The sequence below is a fragment of the Microtus oregoni genome, unplaced genomic scaffold (assembly GCF_018167655.1).
Source record: "Microtus oregoni isolate MIOR12 unplaced genomic scaffold, Mior012 000074F_ref0000038, whole genome shotgun sequence".
NCBI classification, from domain to species: domain Eukaryota; kingdom Metazoa; phylum Chordata; class Mammalia; order Rodentia; family Cricetidae; genus Microtus; species Microtus oregoni.
Genome location: NW_024544004.1, coordinates 4,127,203 through 4,149,085, shown reverse-complemented (window position 1 = coordinate 4,149,085; position 21,883 = coordinate 4,127,203). Strand labels below are relative to the sequence as shown.

Below are 21,883 nucleotides of genomic sequence, written 5' to 3'. Positions count from 1 at the left end.
TGACCCACAAAACAATCATAACTGTGCTGGGTGGTGGTGACACACGCCTTTAATCTTAACCAGCACTCTGGAAGCAGAGGCAAGCAGATCTCTGTGTGTTTGAGGCCAGCCTGGTCTACAAGAGCTAGTTCCAGGACAGGCTCCAAAGCTACAGAGAAACCCTGTCTCAAAAAAAAAAATCATAACTGCATTTTAAGGTAGAATTCCTGCCTCAAATTAGCATGCATGTAGTACAAATTCTAATTTAAATGTGCATACATTAGGGAGGGAAGAAGTGCTAGATAATTGACACCTGAAAGTACAGCACTCATCCAAATTGCTTACCAATCTGGAGGTGCACATTTCAGATGCTATTCAATTAACTATTTGCTTGGGCATCTTGCTCTAACAAGCCCTCGGCTCTGTGAGAATGAAATATATGCATCCCGACATATCAGAGTGGCTGCTCAACTTTCAAGCACAGTACAAGTTAAGACAGAAACTAATTGCTTATTTGCAACATGCTAATCAACTACACCTACCAATTAAAAATCTGAATTCCTTCTGAAACACCAAGACTTCAAGGTATTATTCAGAGTAGCGACAGAAGGTGGTAGATTTTAAAAGTACATGACATCTATGCCAGGATTAATGTGGGCTGGAGACATCTCTCAGTGGTAGTAGGGACCTAGCATACTGAAGGGCCAAGTTTAATCTCCAATAACATAAAGAAAAGTAACCTGATAGAGTCCACACTGCAGGCTTCTTTCAGTAACTGTACACTCTCTACTCTCTAAGTATCAATAGATAATATATTTACACAAAGAAAGAAACTATCTTCTTAACCAATTATAATAAAAGGTGCAGGTCCAATTGATCTCTCATGTATTTTTAACTTTAACTTAAAAGTGCATTACCAAGGAAGCACAATTACCTGATAGCAGTCTCCTTTAAGATTGTCTAAGACATCTCCACATGTTCTTCGCATGAATTTCTTACATCCGTCAATCACCATTTGGTCAATGTCCGAAACAGGTTAAGGAGAATTCGAATATATCAAAGAATTCTGAAATAGTAAATCTTCTCTAAAACATAAAGGTTCAGACATCTAAGGATCACACGTTAAAAAGTAGGTATTGTGGTGACTTTATTTTCACACTAAGGAATTCAAGTCCAAAGATGCCAAAGGAAGGAGTCCCAAAAATCATTTACCTTGTTCTGTTTCTGTCTCTCTCATTCTCTCCCCCCTCACTAATTTTTTTATCTTTTAAAAAAATACGTATGAGTGTGCACAGCTGTTATAAACATGCACCACATACATGCCTGGTACCCGGAGGCCAAAAAAAGGCATCAGATATACTGGAACTGGAGTTACAGATAGTTGTTAGTCAGCAAATGGGTGCTTGGAACTGAACCCAGGTCCTCTGTAAGAGCGAGTCCTCTCTCTCCAGGCCCTGAAGTTGTTCTCTTATACAATAAAGGATATCTCTACCATAGTGACCATCTTTGGTTTCAGTTTCACAATTTCACATAATATGCCCCCATCTCCACCTCCCAGGATCAGCACATCTTTGCCAGTGTAATCTTCTTTACCACTGCCCATGATGGCTCGAGTATATGCCACGTCACTCTCTGCCAAATCTAGGGAGGAGAAGAGACCCAAATGATCATTCTACCCAAATACACAAACCACCTGACCTGCTGAAATCTAGCTTGCAATGGAAATTTCCCAACTTTCAAAAACTGTCCATAATGTGCAAGTTTGATTTTTTTGATTGAGTAGTTTTCACAATCACATAGGATAAAGAGAACTAAGTTACTTAGACAGAAATACAATATTTAGAGTGAGCTGATATTCTGAGTAATTAAAAGAAATGATACCTTTAAAGATGATAAGATATGCCATCTGGGAGCTACTTTCAAGATAATATGCAGCAGGGCTAGATGAAACAACACTGGCTAACTCATTGGTATTCTCAAAGTTCCATGGAGAGTACCTGTCGGCTCAATGCATGAGTTTGTCTACTTAGATTGGAATTTTTTCATAATAAAATGCTATTTTTACTCCAGCAACTTGTACTTTCTAACTACTCATCAAAGGAAAATCTATTTCAAGACAAAGTTTACACAAACATCCAGACAACCCATAGGTTCATACAATGTAAGTGAATCTTAAAAGATAGCAGTGTCAGAATTAAGTTCAGACAAATCCAAGACAATGGCATTTTTCAGGAAAGTAGTGGCCGCCCACACACATCAGAACTTTGTTATGCAACCAGGGGGGGAATGGGATACTTACTAACATCACCACTGAGGATGAGAATATTTCCAAACTGCTTTGAGTGTAGGATTTTAATGTTCTGATAAGGTGAATCTTCATCATACACCACTTCATCTATGTCGTACTCAACCAGGCGCCCATCAGCAGTAGGCCAGTATCTGTCGATGGCCCCTCCTCGAACTATGGGTGGTAAACTACAGAGGGAGAGACAGGAATGAGTCTTTGTAGAACACTGCCTTACAAAAGGACTTGGCATGGAGAATATATAAAAGACCATGAGAGACAAGAGAGATGACTTAGTGGTTAAGAGAACGTACAGCTCCTAAACAGACGACCCAAGTTTAGTTCCCAGCTAGTGGCTCCTCACAATTGCCTGGAACTCCAACTCCAGGGGACCTCTGACTGCTACCAGTACCTATACTCTCATGTGCATCCCCATAATTAAAAAGAAAATAAAAGGCAGTCATGTGTTTGTGGCAGACAGCCTCTTTAAAAGTGTAAAACAAATCCAAAGCTTGGATACTTACCTATTCACAATCACAAACTGTACCAAGTTGCAACAATTGCACAAAACTATTTCTTAAAAGAAAAAGAAAGGGAAACATTTCTGGCAGGTTTTAAATTTATTTTTCCTAATGAAAAATTGAAGCAGAAAGTGGGCATGGTAGATATTACACTTTTCAGTACATAACACCAAAGGTCTGCAAAACCACATGGCCATTACTGTAGTTACAAGTTCCATTATCTAGTACAGAATCCACCTTCAAGTATACTGAGTTGTCCCAATTATGTCCATCATAGTTGTTATGCTTTTGAATAAAGTTTCAAACACTGCGTTTTCTTTTCTTTGTCCTTCTTTGTCTAACCCTCATTTCACTTAGGATATTCTTTCTTATTCTTCTTCTCTATTCCATTTGTCTCCAAAAAGTCCAGATCAAGTATCTGGAAGTCATCCTTCCTGTGGATTTAGCCTGAGATTCTCTTAAATGGAGTCAGGTTGGCAAAGAGCACCCAGGTTTCCAAGCAGGAAACCTGAGTTATAGTGATATCTGCTAAACCTCTCTCTATCTGCAAATGTACCTTTGACATGAGGCAGGTTACTCTGTGGTCTTCAGAAACTGAGTACTACACAATTATTTACCAGTGGCAATGGGATTAAGAAGTTTAAGACAAAATGAAAAGCTTCTCATTCTATGCTTTTGTAAATAATCAAGTGCTTCTGATACGGTGAATATACCAGAAACCACCAGCAGAGGACACTAAATGACAGGAGAAAACACCAAAAGGGGGATTAGTAAATGTAACCCAAACACAAAATAAGAATATACTGGAGACCCAAAAATGAAGTAGTACTCGGTACAGCTATGCAGGTCTGCAATGCTGGAACACACTATCTCTGCCTCACTTCCCAGTCTCCTCTCACCTGCTTCAAACAGTCCAGGCACAACCTGATAACAAGTTAACAAGACTATCTTAGACAGACACACACACACACACACACACACACACACACACACACCTGTAATCTGCTCCAAAACTAACAAAGTAATTTCTCACAACTCCTGCCTTAGCCATTTCATCTTTCCAGGGAATGAATTTATCTTTCCAAATATTAGGCAGACCTGAGGTATTTCTTTTGTTAGGTAATGGCCTAGTTAAGATAGCCCCCAGACAGGTAATGAACAGGACTGGAAGAAGTCCCTTCCTTAGATGAGTAAAGCAAGAGAGGGAACCTGTGGCAATAGGTGATTTTGATCAATCTCAATTACAAAACTATTTCTGCTGTGGGACAATGGTCTGTACCCTGTCGATTATATTTTAAATAAATGCTGATTGGCCAGTAGCCAGGCAGGAAGTATAGGCGCAGTGACCAGGCAGGAAGCAGAGGTGGGGCAACGATAATTCTGAGAAGAGGAAAGCTTGGTCTGCAGTCGTGACCCAGTCACAGAAGTAAGATGTGACTGCCTCGCTGAATAAGGTACCAAGCCTTGTGGCTAGTATAGACAAGAGTAACAGGCTAATATAAGTTATAAGAGGCTAATATAAGTTATAAGAGTTATAATATAAGTTATAAGAATGAGCTAATGGGCCAATCAGTTTATAACTAATGTAGATCCCTGTGTGATTTCTTTGGAACTTAACAAGTGAGGGAACCGGGAAGGACAACATATTTCACATTAATAATAATAAAGATTGCTCAGTGAATAAGGTGCTTTCAACCATGTCTGACAAATTGAAATTGATCCATGAAAGTCATATAAAAGTGGCAGGATGGGGCTGAAGAGATGGTACAGCGGTTAAGAACACTGGCTGCTCTTCCAGAGGACCTGGGTTCAATTCCTAGCACACACATGGCAGCTCACACCTGTCCATGACTCTAGTTCCAGGGCTTCTGACATACAGAAATACATACAATACAGACACACACATGCAAGTAAAACACCAATGAACATAAAATAAAAATTAAAATTAAAAAAAAGTGGAAAGACTAACTCTGCCAAGTTGTCCCTCTGACCTTCACACCTACCCACAATGTGGTGATATTTTGTTTGTGAACTAACAAATAAAGTTTGCCTGAAGATGAACTTAGTTACCCATACAGGCCAGGCTATGGGTATATAATCCCAGCACTCAGGAGACAGACAGATGGACCAGTGAGTTCAAGGCCACCCTGGGCTACACAAGATTGATTCCTAAAAGAGAAACAGAGCTAGGTGGTGATGGCACACACCTTTAATCCCAGTACTTGAGAGTCACACTCCTTTAATCCCAGCACTAGGGAGGTGGAGACAGGAAGGGATATGGCTAGGTAAGGAGAGAAATATAAGATGGAAAGAGACAGGAGCACATTGCATTCAGTCTGAGGGATTCTGAGTCAGGACCTTGCCCCCTAGTATCAGACTCTGAATTTCTATTAAGACCAATTAGAATTTGAACTACATACACATATACATGCATAAAAACACTAAATAAATAATCGGCTTTTTAAAAACTGTTCCCATATATGCTGAACACAAAGTAGAGGATTTCAGGGTAGAAAATCCACCCTAGTTGACAGCCAGCCAGTTCTAACCGGTTATGTATGTCTGCTCTCAACTGGTTTAACATTGCTTTGGTTAACTTGAAAGTCTCTCTTCTCTAGATTTCTAAAGCCTGGCAAGGAAACAAAGATCTCTATCAGGATGTGGCAGCCATTAGCTTAATATGAGTTCAAAGCATCATAAAGTGTGATGCCCTGCAGTGGGCTACCAGGAGATCCCCAACAGCCCCACAAAAATCAACCTTTCCAATCCCATGTCTTCCTGACCTCAACTACACTATACACATTACAAGAATTTTCCCCAAACTATAACTTCTCGTTCCTTTCCACTTCAAAACACAAGACAAACTGAACAGACCAAGAGGTGAATGATCGCCCAACTAGCGGGGCACCCCACTTTCTAGGCCTTCCATAACCTGGCAAAATCCTGGGGCCCCTCCCCCACCTGCAACAACTTCTGTAGTCAGCCAACAGGCAACTTTCCTCTAGGTAGGCTGCTCCAACACACCCATCCCATTGATTGGACCCTGTAAGCTACAAGTCCCACTTTGCCCCCAAACCCTCCTGTCCTATAACCCCCACTCCACCACAACCTCAGAGGAACTCTGAAAAACAAGATACAAATACACAGAGAGGACCAAGAGTTAGGCTGCTCCAACATCCTCACCCTATCCATCTGCCCCTATAAACTACAGGTCTCACTCCGCCTCAAAGGAACTCTAAAGCACAGGCTGCAACTGATGGAAGAATCAAGAGAGCAGACCAAAAGTGGGCCAAGAGAGACCTCAGCGGCTCCATGAGACACCAACAGCGACAATACAGAGCAGACCAAGAACAGCTCCCAAAGATCCAGACAGCAACTGCAAGGATTGGACCAAGAGGCAAAGACACTGCGGGCACCAAATGGAGGAAGAGATGGGTAGGCACCAATGCAAGACACCAATGCAAGAATTCATTCAACAAACTAAAAAGCAACATGGTAACACCAGAACCCAGTGATCATACAACAGGAAAACTTGATCATCCTAACACAGAAGAAGCTACATTTACACAAGGAGTACTGACAACTCAGTGGTTAAAAAAACAATGACATCTTGAAATTTGCATGCAAATGGATGGAACTAGAAAAAACCATCCTGAGTGAGGTAACCCAGACTCAGAATGATGAGTATGGTATGTACCCATAAGTGGATAGTAGCTGTAAAGCAAATGATTAGGAGCCTATAGTTCATGACCCCAGAGAATCTGAGTAACAAGGAGAACACAAAGAGAAGCATATATAGATCAACCTGGGAAGGGGAAATAGACAACATCTCCTGACAAAACTGGGAACATGGGGGTGGGGGGAGAAGGGAGGGCAGAGGAGGAGGAGGGTGGGAGAAGAGGAAGAGGAGAACTTGAGGGAATGGGATAGTTGAGATGGGGGAAGGACAGAGACAGAGAGCAAGGAAAGAGATATCTTGATTGATGGAGCCATTATAGGCTAGCAAGAAACCTGGCACTAGAGAAATTCCCAGGAACCCACAAGGATGACCCCAGCTAAGACCCTAAGCAATAGTGGAGAGGCTGGCCAAACTGGCTTTGCCCTGTATTCAGATTGATGACTATCTTAAATCTCACCATAGAACCTTCATCCAGCAACTGATGGAAGCAGATGCAGAGAGCCACAGAGGAACGCACTGGGCTGAGCTTCCAAAGTTCAGTCGAAGAGTGGGAGGAGTGAGAATATGTGCAAAAAGGCCAAGACCATGATGGGTCTTACCTAAGCTAACAGGAACCCACCAACTCTGGCCAGACAAGGAAGGAAGCAGCATAGGACCAAACTAGGCCCTCTGAATGTGGGTGACAGTTGCATGGCTGGGGCAGATTGCAGGGCCACTGGCAGTGACACCAGGATTTATCCCTACTGCTTGTACTGGCTCTTTGAAACCCATTCTCTCTGGATGGATACCTTGCTCAGCCTAGATACAGAAGGGAGGATCTTGGACCTTCCCCAAAGCAATGTGCCTCACCCTATCTGAGGAGTGGATGGAGGGTGGTATGGGAGGATGGGAGGAGGGAGGAAGTAGGAACTTGGATTGGTATGTAAAATGAAAAGATAGTTTTTTTAAAATAAAATAAAATAGATAAAAAAGGAAAACACAAGACAAGTCTTTGTAGAAATCCCAAGGCTTCTCAGTTAAAACTTCTTATTCAATAACCACTACTGAAAAGGGAATAAGAATTTTAGATAACATTACCAAATTAACTGTTCTTAATTTCCTCTATCAGTGAGTGTCAATTCCACACAGAAAAGTGTAACTATCCTCTTCCGGTAATGGGGAGCGGGATAATGGCAAAGTGTTTACATCAAGGTAATCCCAACTTCACATTCTTTCCATCCTTATTTTATAAAAAAGATGTTAAAAACAATGACAAACAAAAGCAAGGTTTATGTTTTGATATAAAAATCTAAAACTTGTGACCAGTCTCACTTAGAAAACTTCACCAACCAGAGTTCTCATAAATACTGAAGGTCAGAAATACATTCTTTTGCTTAACATTTGTGTGTTTGAGTCTGTACACACAAAAAGTACATTTTTTCTAAACATTTGTGTGTTTGTGTCTGTACACATGATTGGGAAGGTCAGAAGAAAACTGTGGACAAGTCAGGTTTCTCCTTCTACCCAATGTTCTGAGGATTGAATTCAAACTTGGCAGCAAGTGCTTTTACTCACTTAGCCAGTTCCACAGCCCCAGAAGTATACTCTATTTACTCACACCGAGAAGCGGCAGTGGTAAAAATCAGAGTGCATTTTGGTGTGGGCCAATACATTTTCTGGAGTCGGGCATGTTAAAATTCATATGGATGGAAAGGAAACTTGCAAGCAAGACAAAGATGAAGTCCGGAAAGTACTGTGGGTGTGGACAGAGTCAAGGATTACTCAACTGAACTTAGGTGGAATTTAAAATAATCTGTATCCTCAGATCTCAAATATGCACAAATTTTACATGGGGACTGGTTCTTTCAGTACTCTCACGCATCCCATTGCTCTTGCCCACCTAACCACCGGAGGCTAAATAATTACCTAGTTATCCTACATCTGCCCTGGAGCTTTCCTATGGGCTGATCAAACTCCACAGATTGAGTCATTAAGAACTTAAACATCCTACCTTTGCCAACAAGATTTTCCTACTCTGAATCGGGTGTGAGATAAAGAAAACAGTATTCTATATTCTGATCATCAGTGATCTGGGTAAATTCCCTCCATGGCTGTCTGTACCTGGCTTTCTGCTCTTATTGCAATTAGTATCATCTTTCTGCCTCATTATTGGCACCACCACCACTACCACCAACAACAACACTACCACCCCACCCCCATCCTGTTTGTTTTTACATATTTTGTCCTGTTTGCGATGGGATGAGTGGATGGTTCAGTTCACGGTGTAAGACAGTAGCAGACATTTGACTTTGATCTTCTCCACATCTTCTGCAGACACTAAGATCAACACTGCCATTCTGATTATTTTGCCAATCAAACAAATATTAAAAGGACATGGATGAGCAGGTGGACTTACCGCTTCACCCGCCCAGTACTGTCCTGACTCAGTTCTTTCATTTTTTCTTCTATTTTGTTCAAAAGCTACAATTAAAAGAAATTAGTGAGCTGAGAATATAAAGTGCACAGAACAACTAAATTACAGAGCATGGGCATAAGGCTATGCTGAGCACAGTGTGATACTGGCCAATACACAAGCTCCCATATGCCTACCAGGACTTCCTGGCCCAATTCCACACTCCCACAGTAACTCTCCCTCATGATGCTGCCCTAACCACATTCTGAATATTCCCAAGAGAATAATGGGGCAGAACGCTAAAGAACACTGCAGGTGCAAAACTGTACGGGAAGGTTCTATATTCCCTCCAGCAGGAAGTGAAACCCATTCTTTGCATTCAGGAAGTTAAAAGGAAGGCTAAAAGCTAGATTTCCAAGTCATCTGAAGATTAATTCTTCTGTCAAACTACTTACATGGAGGCAAGTTTAAATTTCAGCTAACCTGAAAGTCAACATTCATGAAGCTAAGCAGACTTTAAGAATCTTAAATCTGGGAAAATAAAATGCGTCACATTTTGAAATGGGTAAGAAAATTGAAAACCAACCCTGTCGGTTTCTTGTTTGCCTTGTGTGTCAGTGTCGTAACTCTGAAGATCCAGCAGCACCAATCCATGGGGATAAATCCTCAAATTGGCAAAGCTACAAAAGAAAGTGTAGTTTTACTGTTAGAAACTGTTATCAGGGCACTTCAAAGAGAAAAGATGCAGTCCCAATCAAGACTAAAAGGCAGTTCTTTTTTCCTTCAATGTCAAAGTTAATTCTCTAGCCTTCTTTTCAATTCCAATTCAGAGGTGAAAAGTGGGACATGGTCACCTGTAGAAGATTTAGAGGACAGGGCCAAATACTAAGCTTTTCATTTTACTTCCTGGGCCTGAAATTGATCTAAGTCTATGACTGATTCATATTACCTAGCTCTATAAATTGATTCAGTCTATGAATCTGACTTTGTGCTTGTGTATGTGGGGGGAGAGATTGGCCAGGAGTCCTAGGTCACCTCCCAAACACTGAAATTACAAGCACATGCCACCCTGCCTTTGTACATGGGTTCTCAGGGGGAAACAGATCCTCATGAGGCAAACACTTAACCATCTGGGCTATCTCATCCTCTGTAAGCATGATGTGGGAGTGTCATATATCAACCTGTTGATTTCATTGGTTAAGCAATAAAGAAACTGATTGGCCCTCATAGGTTAAAACATAGGTGGGAGGAGTAAACAGAATAGGATGCTGGGAGAAAGAAGCTGAGTCAGGGAGTTGCCATGATTCTCCCACTCCAGGCAGACACAGGTTAAGATCATTCCTGGTAAGCCAGCTCGTGGGCTACATAGATTATAAGAAATGGGCTAGTCCAGGTGCGAGAGTTAGCTGAGAAAAGGCTAGATATAATGGGCCAAGCGGTGTTTAAAAGAATACAGTTTCTGTGTAATTATTTTGGGGCATAAGCTAGAGCTAGCCATGCAGGCGGCCGGGTGCCGGGAACATAGGCCACCGCTCCTAATTCAACAGAGTGGCGCCCAGACGTGATGAACTAAATCCACTTAAAAACCTGAGAAGGCTTTAAGATAAGGGAGAGAGAATTTCACACAGATTTTTGCTGTTTGTTGGTGGCTTGCTGTAGAGAGATTTCCTGATTCAGCAACAGCAGCAGAAAAAAAACTGCGTCATTTTAAAGTGTGGCTTTCTGGGCTGTGCCGCCATTGCGATCTCTGTCTGGATCCTGCGGGAGACAGAGCTTTTGAATGGAGCATTTGGAGTAATGTGCTACGGCTTAGTTGATGGCAATGTAGACTGCTATGTGCCTGGAACTGTGTGTGGCTCAGGAGCACCAAATGGCTCTGAGGCAGGAGCTGCTAGGCTCTGCCATGATGAACTGTGCTGGTCTCAGGCAGGAACTACCGTAATTACCATAAAAACAGCACACTTAAGGTTTAGACTGGGCAGGAAACAGGCTGTACCTTATTACCGTATTACCTGTACATGGTGCAACTTAAGTTTTTAAGAACTGCTTAACATTTTAAGAAATGCTCCTGGATAGTAAAAAAAATCTTACAGATTCACAATAAAACAGATTCAGACATAAAAGACCACACTGTTGGATGAATGTACGTAGGCTTGAGAGAAAGAAAAAGAATATAGAAAATAAAACTAATGGTTTTAAAAAAAAAGGTAAAGTCTTTAAAGAGACAGAGTACAGATAGTTATAGATTAAGAGAAATAAAGTAAAAATAAGTCACGTAAAAATGGAAAATTCACAGAGTCTGGATCCTTTGTATTATTGTGTTTTCTTTAAAAATTTTGTCTGTGAAGGAGCTAAGTACAGAGAGACATTTCATTACATGGGCTGCCAAGCTAAACCAGAATGGACATAAGGGTATTACGATTTCAAAATTTGGATCTTAGGATATGATGCTTTGGAGACGGTCTTCTTTTGTTTTCACAGAGGACCAGACCCTGTGGATTGCATCTATCCCGATATGGTATGATTGATAGACCACGGCCTCCCAAAAAGTTCCTGTAAACACCCTCAAAAAATTACTTCACTCAACTGCCAACTGAGATAAACTTGGCACAGGTTACACCCTAAATGACCTAATTAACGATGCCCCCATTCAGCAGGAAGCAGTTTGGAGAGAAATAACTGCACCCATATTCCCAAATATTGTTTATAAATGTTCTTTTACATTTAAAGGGGGAAATGATGTAGGTATGAATAATTTGCATTGGTATGGATTTTAAGGTCAATTTTGTTATATGTATAGGTATTTCTTGATCTTGATTAAGGTATTGTGATTGTGTAGTTCATTTTTAAAATGTAATGTATAATTAGGAAATATAGGTTGTTGATGGATAATCATGAGTAATAGTCAAGTTTGTAGTCATGTCACTTAGATTTTCTAGGTATATAGAAATATATTTCAGATAGGCATTCTTCATACCTCTCAAAGGCTGCAGAATATGGCATTTAAAATATTTTAATAACTTAGGACTTTTCATGACAATGAGACATGTCTGCTCCTGGCGGCACCAATCTACTTTGAGAGGAAGATGGGCATCGAAGAGGATCCTTATGGAGTTGGTTAGCCATTTGGGCAAGAAACTGCTCTTGCCTGGACTATTGCATAAACTGAACACAGAGAACCCACAGAGAGAGGACTACTGAACTTCCCTAAAGGTGAGATGATCTTTCGGGGTTCTTGATTCATGAAAGAGTCTGCGAGACATTCTGCAGGACGCAGCAGATAGTGACTGAACTGACTTTGAAATTTCCTGCTTCATGAAAATGTCTGCTGGATACTATGGGCCTGAAGGCTGAAGATGGATGCCCCAACAGTACAAAAAAACTTTGGGTGACTGTCCAGGCTGCGGGATGTCTCTGTCATTTCTAGAGTTTTTTTATTTCTTGTTTACTTAGGTAGTATTATATCCTTCTGGAGTCTTTGATGGAGTTGAAGAATGAATAGAAGTTATAGTTTTCCTTAGTTATGATAAAAGATAAAATAGATATAAATATTGTAACTGTAATTCTTTTTTTTTTTTTATACTTATTTTTTATTGAGAAAAGAGAAAAAAAAACCAAATTTCCTCCTCCTCCCAGCCTCCCATTTCCCTCCCCCTCCTCCCACCCTTCTCCCCCTCCCCCCACTCCTCTCCCCCTCCCTCTCCAGCCCAAAGAGCAGTCAGATTTCCCTGCCCTGTGGTAAGTCCTAGGTCCTCCCCCCTCCGTGCATTTCTAGGAAGGTGAACATCCAAACTGGCTAGGCTCCCACAAAGCCAGCACATTACGTAGGTTCAAAACCCCGTGCCATTGTCCTTGGGTTCTCATCAGCCCTCATTGTTGGCCATGCTCAGAGAGTCCAGTTTTATCCCATGCTTTTTCAGTCACAGTCCAGCTGGCCTTGGTGAGCTCCCAATAGATCAGCTCCACTGTCTCAGTGGGTGGGTGCTCCCCTCGTGGTCCCGACTTCTTTGCTCATGTTCTCCCTCCTTCTGCTCCTCATCGGGACCTTGGGAGCTCAGTCCAGTGCTCCAGTGTGGGTCTCTGTCTCTGTCTCCATCCATCACCAGATGAAGGTTCTTCTTACTTAGCTTCTTTGGGATCACCAAGTGTAGACTCCGTGACCCTTGTTTATGGCTAGAAACCAATTATGAGTGAGTACATCCCATGTTCATCTTTTTGGGTCTGGGATACCTCACTCAGGATAGTGTTTTCTATTTCCATCCATTTGCATGCAAAATTCGAGAAGTCATTGTTTTTTATCGCAGCATAGTACTCTAATGTGTAGATATTCCACACTTTCTTCATCCATTCTTCCATTGAAGGGCATCTAGGTTGTTTCCAGGTTCTGGCTATTACAAATAATACTGCTATGAACATAGTTGAAGAAATGCTCTTGTCATGTGATAGGGCATCTCTTGGGTATATTCCCAGGAGTGGTATTGCTGGGTCCAGGGGTAAGTTGATCCCGAATTTCCTGAGAAACCGGAACACCGATTTCCAAAGTGGTTGCACAAGATTGCATTCCCACCAGCAATGGATGAGTGTTCCCCTTCCTCCACAGCCTCTCCAGCAAAGGCTATCATTGGAGTTTTTTATTTTAGCCATTCTGACAGGTGTAAGATGATATCTCAAAGTTGTTTTGATTTGCATTTCCCTGATTGCTAAGGAGGTTGAGCATGACCTTAAGTGTCTTTTGGCCATTTGAACTTCCTCTGCTGAGAATTCTCTGTTCAGTTCAGTACCCCATTTTTTAATTGGGTTAATTAGCATTTTAAAGTCTAGTTTCCTAAGTTCTCTATATATTTTGGAGATCAGACCTTTGTCTGTTGTGGGGTTGGTGAAGATCTTCTCCCAGTCAGTAGGTTGCCTATTTGTCTTGGTGACAGTGTCCTTTGCTTTACAGAAGCTTCTCAGTTTTAGTAGGTCCCATTTATTCAATGTTGCCCTTAAAGTCTGTGCTGTTGGGGTTACACATAGGAAGCGATCTCCTGTGCCCATCTCCTGTAGGGTACTTCCCACTTTCTCTTCTATCAGGTTCACTGTGTTCTGACTGATAGTGAGGTCTTTAATCCATTTGGACTTGAGTTTTGTGCATGGTGATAGATATGGGTCTATTTTCATTCTTCTACAGGTTGACATCCAGTTATGCCAGCACCATTTGTTAAAAATGCTTTCTTTCTTCCATTGTATACTTTTGGCTCCTTTATCAAAAATGAGGTGTTCATAGGTTTGTGGGTTAAAATTCGGGTCTTCTATATGATTCCATTGGTCAACTTCTCTGTTTTTATGCCAGTACCACACTGTTTTCATCACTGTAACTCTGTAATAGAGTTTGAAGTCAGGGATGGTAATGCCTCCAGACAATCCTTTATTGTATAGGATTGTTTTGGCTATCCTGGGTTTTTTGTTTTTCCATATAAAGTTGATTATTTTCCTCTCAAGATCTGTGAAGAATTTTGATGGGATCCTGATGGGGATTGCATTGAATCTATAAATTGCCTTTGGTAGAATTGCCATTTTTACTATGTTGATCCTCCCAATCCAAGAGCAAGGAAGGTCCTTCCATTTTCTGGTATACTCCTCAGTTTCTTTCTTCAATGCCTTAAAGTTCTTGTCAAATAGATCTTTCACTTCCTTGGTTAGAGTTACCCCAAGATATTTTATGCTGTTTGTGGCTATTGTGAAAGGTGAAGCTTCTTTGATTTCCCTCTCTGCTTCCATATCCTTTGTGAATAAGAGGGCGACTGATTTTTTGGAGTTTATCTTGTATCCTGCCACATTACTAAAGCTGTTTATCAGCTGTAAAAGTTCTTTGGTGGAGTTTTTGGGGTCGCTTATGTACACTATCATATCATCTGCAAATAACGAAAGTTTAACTTCTTCCTTTCCAATTCGAATCCCTTTGATCCCCTTATGTTGTCTTATTGCTATTGCTAGAACTTCAAGTACTATATTGAAGAGGTATGGTGAGAGTGGACAGCCTTGTCGTGTTCCTGAGTTTAGTGGGATGGCTTTAAGTTTCTCTCCATTTAATTTAATGTTAGCTGTCGGCTTGCTGTATATAGCTTTTATTATATTTAGGTATGACCCTTGTATCCCTAATCTCTCCAATACTTTTATCATAAAGGGGTGTTGAATTTTGTCAAATGCTTTTTCAGCATCTAATGAAATGATCATATGGTTTTTTTCTTTCAGTTTATTTATATGCTGGATTACATTGATAGATTTTCGTATGTTGAACCAGCCCTGCATCCCTGGGATGAAGCCTACTTGATCATAATGGATAATTTTCCTAATGTGTTCTTGGATTCGGTTTGCCAGTATTTTGTTGAGGATTTTTGCATCGATGTTCATGAGTGAGATTGGTCTATAATTTTCTTTCTTGGTTGAGTCTTTGTGCGGTTTTGGTATCAGAGTAACTGTAGCTTCATAAAAGGAATTTGGCAATGACTCTTCTGTTTCTATATTGTGAAATACATTAAGGAGTATAGGTATTAGGTCTTCTTGGAAGTTCTGGTAGAATTCCGCATTGAAACCATCTGGTCCTGGGCTTTTTTTGGTAGGGAGGTTTTTGATAACCTCTTCTAATTCTTCGCGACTAACAGGTCTATTTAGATTGTTCACCTGCTCCTGGTTTAACTTTGGTATATGGTATTTATCTAAAAAAGTGTCCATTTCCTTTACATTTTCCAGTTTTGTGGCATATAGGCTTTTGTAGTAAGATCTAATGATTCTCTGAATTTCCTCTGTGTCTGTGGTTATGTCCCCCTTTTCATTTCTGATCTTATTAATTTGCAAATTCTCTCTCTGCCGTTTGATTAGTTTGGATAGGGGTTTGTCAATCTTGTTGATTTTCTCCAGAAACCAGCTTTTTGTTTCATTGATTCTTTGGATTGTTTTCTGTGTTTCTATTTTGTTGATTTCAGCCCTCAGTTTGATTATTTCCAGTCTTCTACTCCTCCTAGGTGAGTCTGCTTCTTTTTTTTCTAGAGCTTTCAGTTGGGCTGTTAAGTCTCCAATGTGAGCTTTCTCTGTTTTCTTTAAGTGGGCACTTAGTGCTATGAACTTTCCTCTTAGGACTGCTTTCATAGTGTCCCATAAGTTTAAGTATGTTGTTTCTTTATTTTCATTGAATTCCAGGAAGACTTTAATTTCTTTCTTAATTTCTTCCTTAATCCAGGTATGGTTCAGTAGTTGACTGTTCAGTTTCCATGAGTTTGTAGGCTTTTTGGGGGTAGCATTGTTGTTGAATTCTAACTTTAATCCATGGTGATCTGATAAGACACAGGTGGTTACTAATATTTTTTTGTAACTGTGGATGTTTGCTTTGTTACCGACTATGTGGTCGATTTTTGAGAAGGTTCCATGAGCTGCAGAGAAGAAGGTATATTCTTTCCTATTTGGGTGGAATGTTCTATAGATGTCTGTTAAGTCCATTTGATTCATTACCTCCATTAATTCTCTTATTTCTCTGTTAGGTTTCTGTCTGTTTGACCTGTCCATTGGTGAGAGAGGAGTGTTGAAGTCTCCTACTATTAGTGTGTGCGGTTTGATGGCTGCCCTGAGTTTTAGCAATGTTTCTTTTATGTACGTGGGTGCTTTTAAATTAGGGGCATAGATGTTCAGAATTGAGACTTCATCCTGCTGAACTGTTCCTGTTATGAGTATAAAATGCCCCTCTCCATCTCTTCTGATTGATTTAAGTTTGAAGTCAACTTTGTTAGAGATTAGTATGGCCACACCTGCTTGTTTCTTAGGTCCATTTGCTTGATAAGCCTTTTCCCAGCCCTTTACTTTGAGTAGGTGCCTGTCTTTGTGGTTGAGGTGGGTTTCTTGTAAACAGCAGAATGTTGGATCCTGTTTTCGTATCCAATCTCTTAGCCTGTGCCTTTTAATAGGTGAGTTGAGTCCATTGACATTAAGTGATATTAATGACCAGTGGATGTTAACTCTGGTCATTTTTTTAGTCGTAGAGTTTGTGTGTTTCCCTTCTTAGATGTGTGTTGGTGAAGGGTCTCTAGATGTCTGAGTTATTGTGGTCATTGTTGGAATCCTTGGTTAGTGATTTTCCTTCTATTACTTTCTGTAAGGCTGGATTTGTGGCTGCGTATTGTTTGAATTTGTTTTTATCCTGGAAAATTTTATTTTCTCCATTTATAGTGAACGAAAGCTTGGCTGGGTATAGTAATCTGGGCTTGCATCCATGGTCTCTTAGTTTCTGAAGTACATCTATCCAGGACCTTCTGGCTTTCATGGTTTCCATGGAGAAGTCAGGTGTAAGTCTGATAGGTTTACCTTTATAGGTAATTTGGCCTTTTTCCTTTGCAGCTCTTAATATTCTTTCCTTATTCTGTATGCTTTGTGTTTTGATAATTATATGGCGAGGGGAAGTTCTTTTTTGATCCAGCCTATTCGGTGTTCTGTATGCTTCTTGAACCTTCATAGGTATATCTTTCTTTAGGTTGGGAAAGTTTTCTTCTATAATTTTATTAAATATATTTTCTGGACCATTGAGCTGCACTTCTTCTCCTTCTTCTACTCCTATTATTCTTAGGTTTGGTCTTTTTATTGTGTCCCATATTTCCTGAATATTTTGTGATGAGAGTTTGTTGGACTTGCTGTTTTCTTTGATCAGAGTGTTTATTTTCTCTATGGTATCTTCAGAATCTGAGATTCTTTCTTCTATCTCTTGTATTCTGTTGGTTATGCTTGTTTCTGTAGACTCTGTTTGTTTACTTAAATTTTCCATGTCCAGCCGGCCCTCTGTTTGTGTTTTCTTCTTTGCCTCCATTTCAGTTTTCACGTCTTGCACCGTTTCCATTATCTGTTTGATTGTTTTTCCTTGGTTTTCTAGGGTATCATTCACTGATTTATTCAGTTCTTCAAACTTTCTGTTATATTTCTCATCCATTTCTATAAGGGCATTTTTTACATGCTGTTTAAGGGCGTCAATCACTTTCATGAAGTCAACCTTTTCTACTTCTTCTTGATTAAGGTGTTCATGTCCTCCCGTTGTGAGGTCGCTGGTTTCTGGTGGCTTCATGTTGCTTTTCAGCTTGTTGGGCGAATTCTTGCCTTGGCGTCTACCCATCTCTTCTTCCAAATGCTCCCTTATGGATCTTCTTTACCGGATCAGGTCTCCTTGCCTACCCAATGCTGGATCTCCCCAACGTTGTCTCTCCCCAATGCTGGGTCTCCCCAAGGCTGGGTCTCCTGGCGCCTAGAGATCAGGCCTCCGTGCTGATGGGCAGGTGGCAAACAAAGCGCCTACCCTGCTTGGTGCAGGCAGGCCAAAGAAACAAAGGAACTCCCGCCTGCTTGGGTGCCCCGAGGATTCAGACCCAGTGCCCAGACAGGCTGGGCTGGGTGATGTTATGTGCAGAAAGAGGGCGGTGGGGCAAATTGGGGAGGGTTCTGGATGGAAGCTGGGTGGGCTAGGAAGAAAGAGGAGGTATGCAGGGAGTGGGGGCCCTGCTGAGAGCTCAAGAAGGATAGGGGGCCAAGGAAGCTCTGAACTCCCCTTCCCGGGCTGGCGCCGCAGGGTCAGAAACTCACCCCAATGCTGGGTCTCCTGGCGCCTAGAGATCAGGCCTCCGTGCTGGTGGGCAGGTCGCAAACAAAGCGCCTACCCTGCTTGGTGCAGGCAGGCCAAAGAAACAAAGGAATTCCCGCCTGCTTGGGTGCCCCGAGGATTCGGACCCAGTGCCCAGACAGGCTGGGCTGGGTGATGTTATGTGCAGAAAGAGGGCGGTGGGGCAAATTGGGGAGGGTTCTGGATGGAAGCTGGGTGGGCTAGGAAGAAAGAAGAGGTATGCAGGGAGTGGGGGCCCTGCCGAGAGCTCAAGAAGGATAGGGGGCCAAGGAAGCTCTGAACTCCCCTTCCCGGGCTGGCGCCGCAGGGTCAGAAACTCACCCCAATGCTGGGTCTCCTGGCGCCTAGAGATCAGGCCTCAGTGCTGGTGGGCAGGTCGCAAACAAAGCGCCTACCCTGCTTGGTGCAGGCAGGCCAAAGAAACAAAGGAACTCCCGCCTGCTTGGGTGCCCCGAGGATTCGGACCCAGTGCCCAGACAGGCTGGGCTGGGTGATGTTATGTGCAGAAAGAGGGCGGTGGGGCAAATTGGGGAGGGTTCTGGATGGAAGCTGGGTGGGCTAGGAAGAAAGAGGAGGTATGCAGGGAGTGGGGGCCCTGCCGAGAGCTCAAGAAGGATAGGGGGCCAAGGAAGCTCTGAACTCCCCTTCCCGGGCTGGCGCCGCAGGGTCAGAAACTCACCCCAATGCTGGGTCTCCTGGCGCCTAGAGATCAGGCCTCCGTGCTGGTGGGCAGGTGGCAAACAAAGCGCCTACCCTGCTTGGTGCAGGCAGGCCATAGAAACAAAGAGACTCCCGCCCGCTAGGGTGCCCCGAGGATTCGGACCCAGTGCCCAGACAGGCTGGGCTGGGTGATGTTATGTGCAGAAAGAGGGCGGTGGGGCAAATTGGGGAGGGTTCTGGATGGAAGCTGGGTGGGCTAGGAAGAAAGAGGAGGTATGCAGGGAGTGGGGGCCCTGCCGAGAGCTCAAGAAGGATAGGGGGCCAAGGAAGCTCTGAACTCCCCTTCCCGGGCTGGCGCCGCAGGGTCAGAAACTCACCCCAATGCTGGGTCTCCTGGCGCCTAGAGATCAGGCCTCCGTGCTGGTGGGCAGGTCGCAAACAAAGCGCCTACCCTGCTTGGTGCAGGCAGGCCAAAGAAACAAAGGAACTCCCGCCTGCTTGGGTGCCCCGAGGATTCGGACCCAGTGCCCAGACAGGCTGGGCTGGGTGATGTTATGTGCAGAAAGAGGGCGGTGGGGCAAATTGGGGAGGGTTCTGGATGGAAGCTGGGTGGGCTAGGAAGAAAGAGGAGGTATGCAGGGAGTGGGGGCCCTGCCGAGAGCTCAAGAAGGATAGGGGGCCAAGGAAGCTCTGAACTCCCCTTCCCGGGCTGGCGCCGCAGGGTCAGAAACTCACCCCAATGCTGGGTCTCCTGGCGCCTAGAGATCAGGCCTCCGTGCTGGTGGGCAGGTGGCAAACAAAGCGCCTACCCTGCTTGGTGCAGGCAGGCCATAGAAACAAAGAGACTCCCGCCCGCTAGGGTGCCCCGAGGATTCGGACCCAGTGCCCAGACAGGCTGGGCTGGGTGATGTTATGTGCAGAAAGAGGGCGGTGCGGCAAATTGGGGAGGGTTCTGGATGGAAGCTGGGTGGGCTAGGAAGAAAGAGGAGGTATGCAGGGAGTGGGGGCCCTGCTGAGAGCTCAAGAAGGATAGGGGGCCAAGGAAGCTCTGAACTCCCCTTCCCGGGCTGGCGCCGCAGGGTCAGAAACTCACCCCAATGCTGGGTCTCCTGGCGCCTAGAGATCAGGCCTCCGTGCTGGTGGGCAGGTCGCAAACAAAGCGCCTACCCTGCTTGGTGCAGGCAGGCCAAAGAAACAAAGGAACTCCCGCCTGCTTGGGTGCCCCGAGGATTCGGACCCAGTGCCCAGACAGGCTGGGCTGGGTGATGTTATGTGCAGAAAGAGGGCGGTGGGGCAAATTGGGGAGGGTTCTGGATGGAAGCTGGGTGGGCTAGGAAGAAAGAGGAGGTATGCAGGGAGTGGGGGCCCTGCCGAGAGCTCAAGAAGGATAGGGGGCCAAGGAAGCTCTGAACTCCCCTTCCCGGGCTGGCGCCGCAGGGTCAGAAACTCACCCCAATGCTGGGTCTCCTGGCCGTAACTGTAATTCTTGCTTGATAACTGTTTTGTTATATGTAATTTTGCTATGTTAAAGTTAAAGCCTTCCTTTTTTTGTTTAAACAGAAAAAGGGGAAGTGATGTGGGAGTGTCATGTATCAACCTGTTGATTTCATTGGTTAAGCAATAAAGAAACTGCTTGGCCCTCATAGTTTAAAACATAAGTAGGAGGAGTAAACAGAATAGGATGCTGGGAGAAAGAAGCTGAGTCAGAGAATCGCCATGATTCTCCCACTCCAGGCAGACGCAGGTTAAGATCATTCCTGGTAAGCCAGCTCGTGGGCTACCCAGATTATTAGAAATGGGCTAGTCCAGGTGCGAGAGTTAGCAGAGAAAAGGCTAGATATAATGGGCCAAGCGGTGTTTAAAAGAATACAGTTTCCGTGTAATTATTTTGGGGCATAAGCTAGAGTTAGCCATGCAGGCGGCTGGGTGCCCGGGATGCAGCCCCACTGCCCTTATTCCAACATAATCATGTGATTTTTAGTTCTGTTTTTGGTTTTCCTGAGCATGAGGCCTGTCCTGGAGTATAGATAATATACCCAGTGTGATCCCATTGAAAGAAACCCTGTTTCCTTCTACCAGCAGGTATTAATTAAAATTAGCTTCTTGGCTAGCTAAGGTTAACACTTTGTGCCCACTTACCCTTCTCCAGTGCTGGAATTTTGTCTGGCTTGAACTGCCTCTGGTACTTGCTGGGCTCTCCCAACTAACCTACCATGTTCAGTGCTAGCTGGAAGGCTAAGAATGGTGTAACTTTTGAACAAATTGTCTACATACAAAAGGGAAGAATGTGTGACGAAACCATTACGAGTATTTTAATCTAAACACTTACTTTCTACCTGGTAATGCAGGCGCACGCCTTTAATTCCAGCATTTGGGAGACAGGGACTGGTGGAGCTCTGTGAGTTGGAGGCCACCCTGGACAGCCAGGGCTGTTACACAGAGAAAACCGTCTCGGAAAAAAAACAAAATAGTAACAACAACAACTTACTTTCTACATTGGTCTCCTTTTTTAGAATTGGCCTCAGGGACTCACCTGAAGGTATTATTTAGTCCTGAAATATATTTCCCCCATCCTCCCACACATTTCTGAACGATTCTTGACACTCAAAAGATCCCTTCTGAAGAAAGAATAATTCTAAGGGCTTTGTATACAAATGGAATTGTGACTGGAAAGATATAAAGAACACTGTTTGCTCTTCCAAAGGACCTGGGTTCAATTCTCAGCACCCACAAGGCA

General features: G+C 43.1%; 1 protein-coding gene across 2 annotated transcripts in view; it reads right to left on the bottom strand.

The window, feature by feature from the left end:
- LOC121441330 (spermine synthase) overlaps positions 1-21,883 on the bottom strand; it is a 61,916-nt gene that overhangs the window by 14,774 nt on the left and 25,259 nt on the right. For both annotated transcript variants that reach the window (XM_041642461.1, XM_041642460.1), the window contains exons 3-7: positions 9,442-9,535; positions 8,859-8,923; positions 2,279-2,454; positions 1,466-1,620; positions 914-1,003 (exon numbers count right to left, since the gene is read on the bottom strand). In XM_041642461.1, coding sequence (XP_041498395.1) covers positions 914-1,003; positions 1,466-1,620; positions 2,279-2,454; positions 8,859-8,923; positions 9,442-9,535 — 580 coding nt within the window. The remainder of the gene's footprint in view (positions 1-913; positions 1,004-1,465; positions 1,621-2,278; positions 2,455-8,858; positions 8,924-9,441; positions 9,536-21,883) is intronic.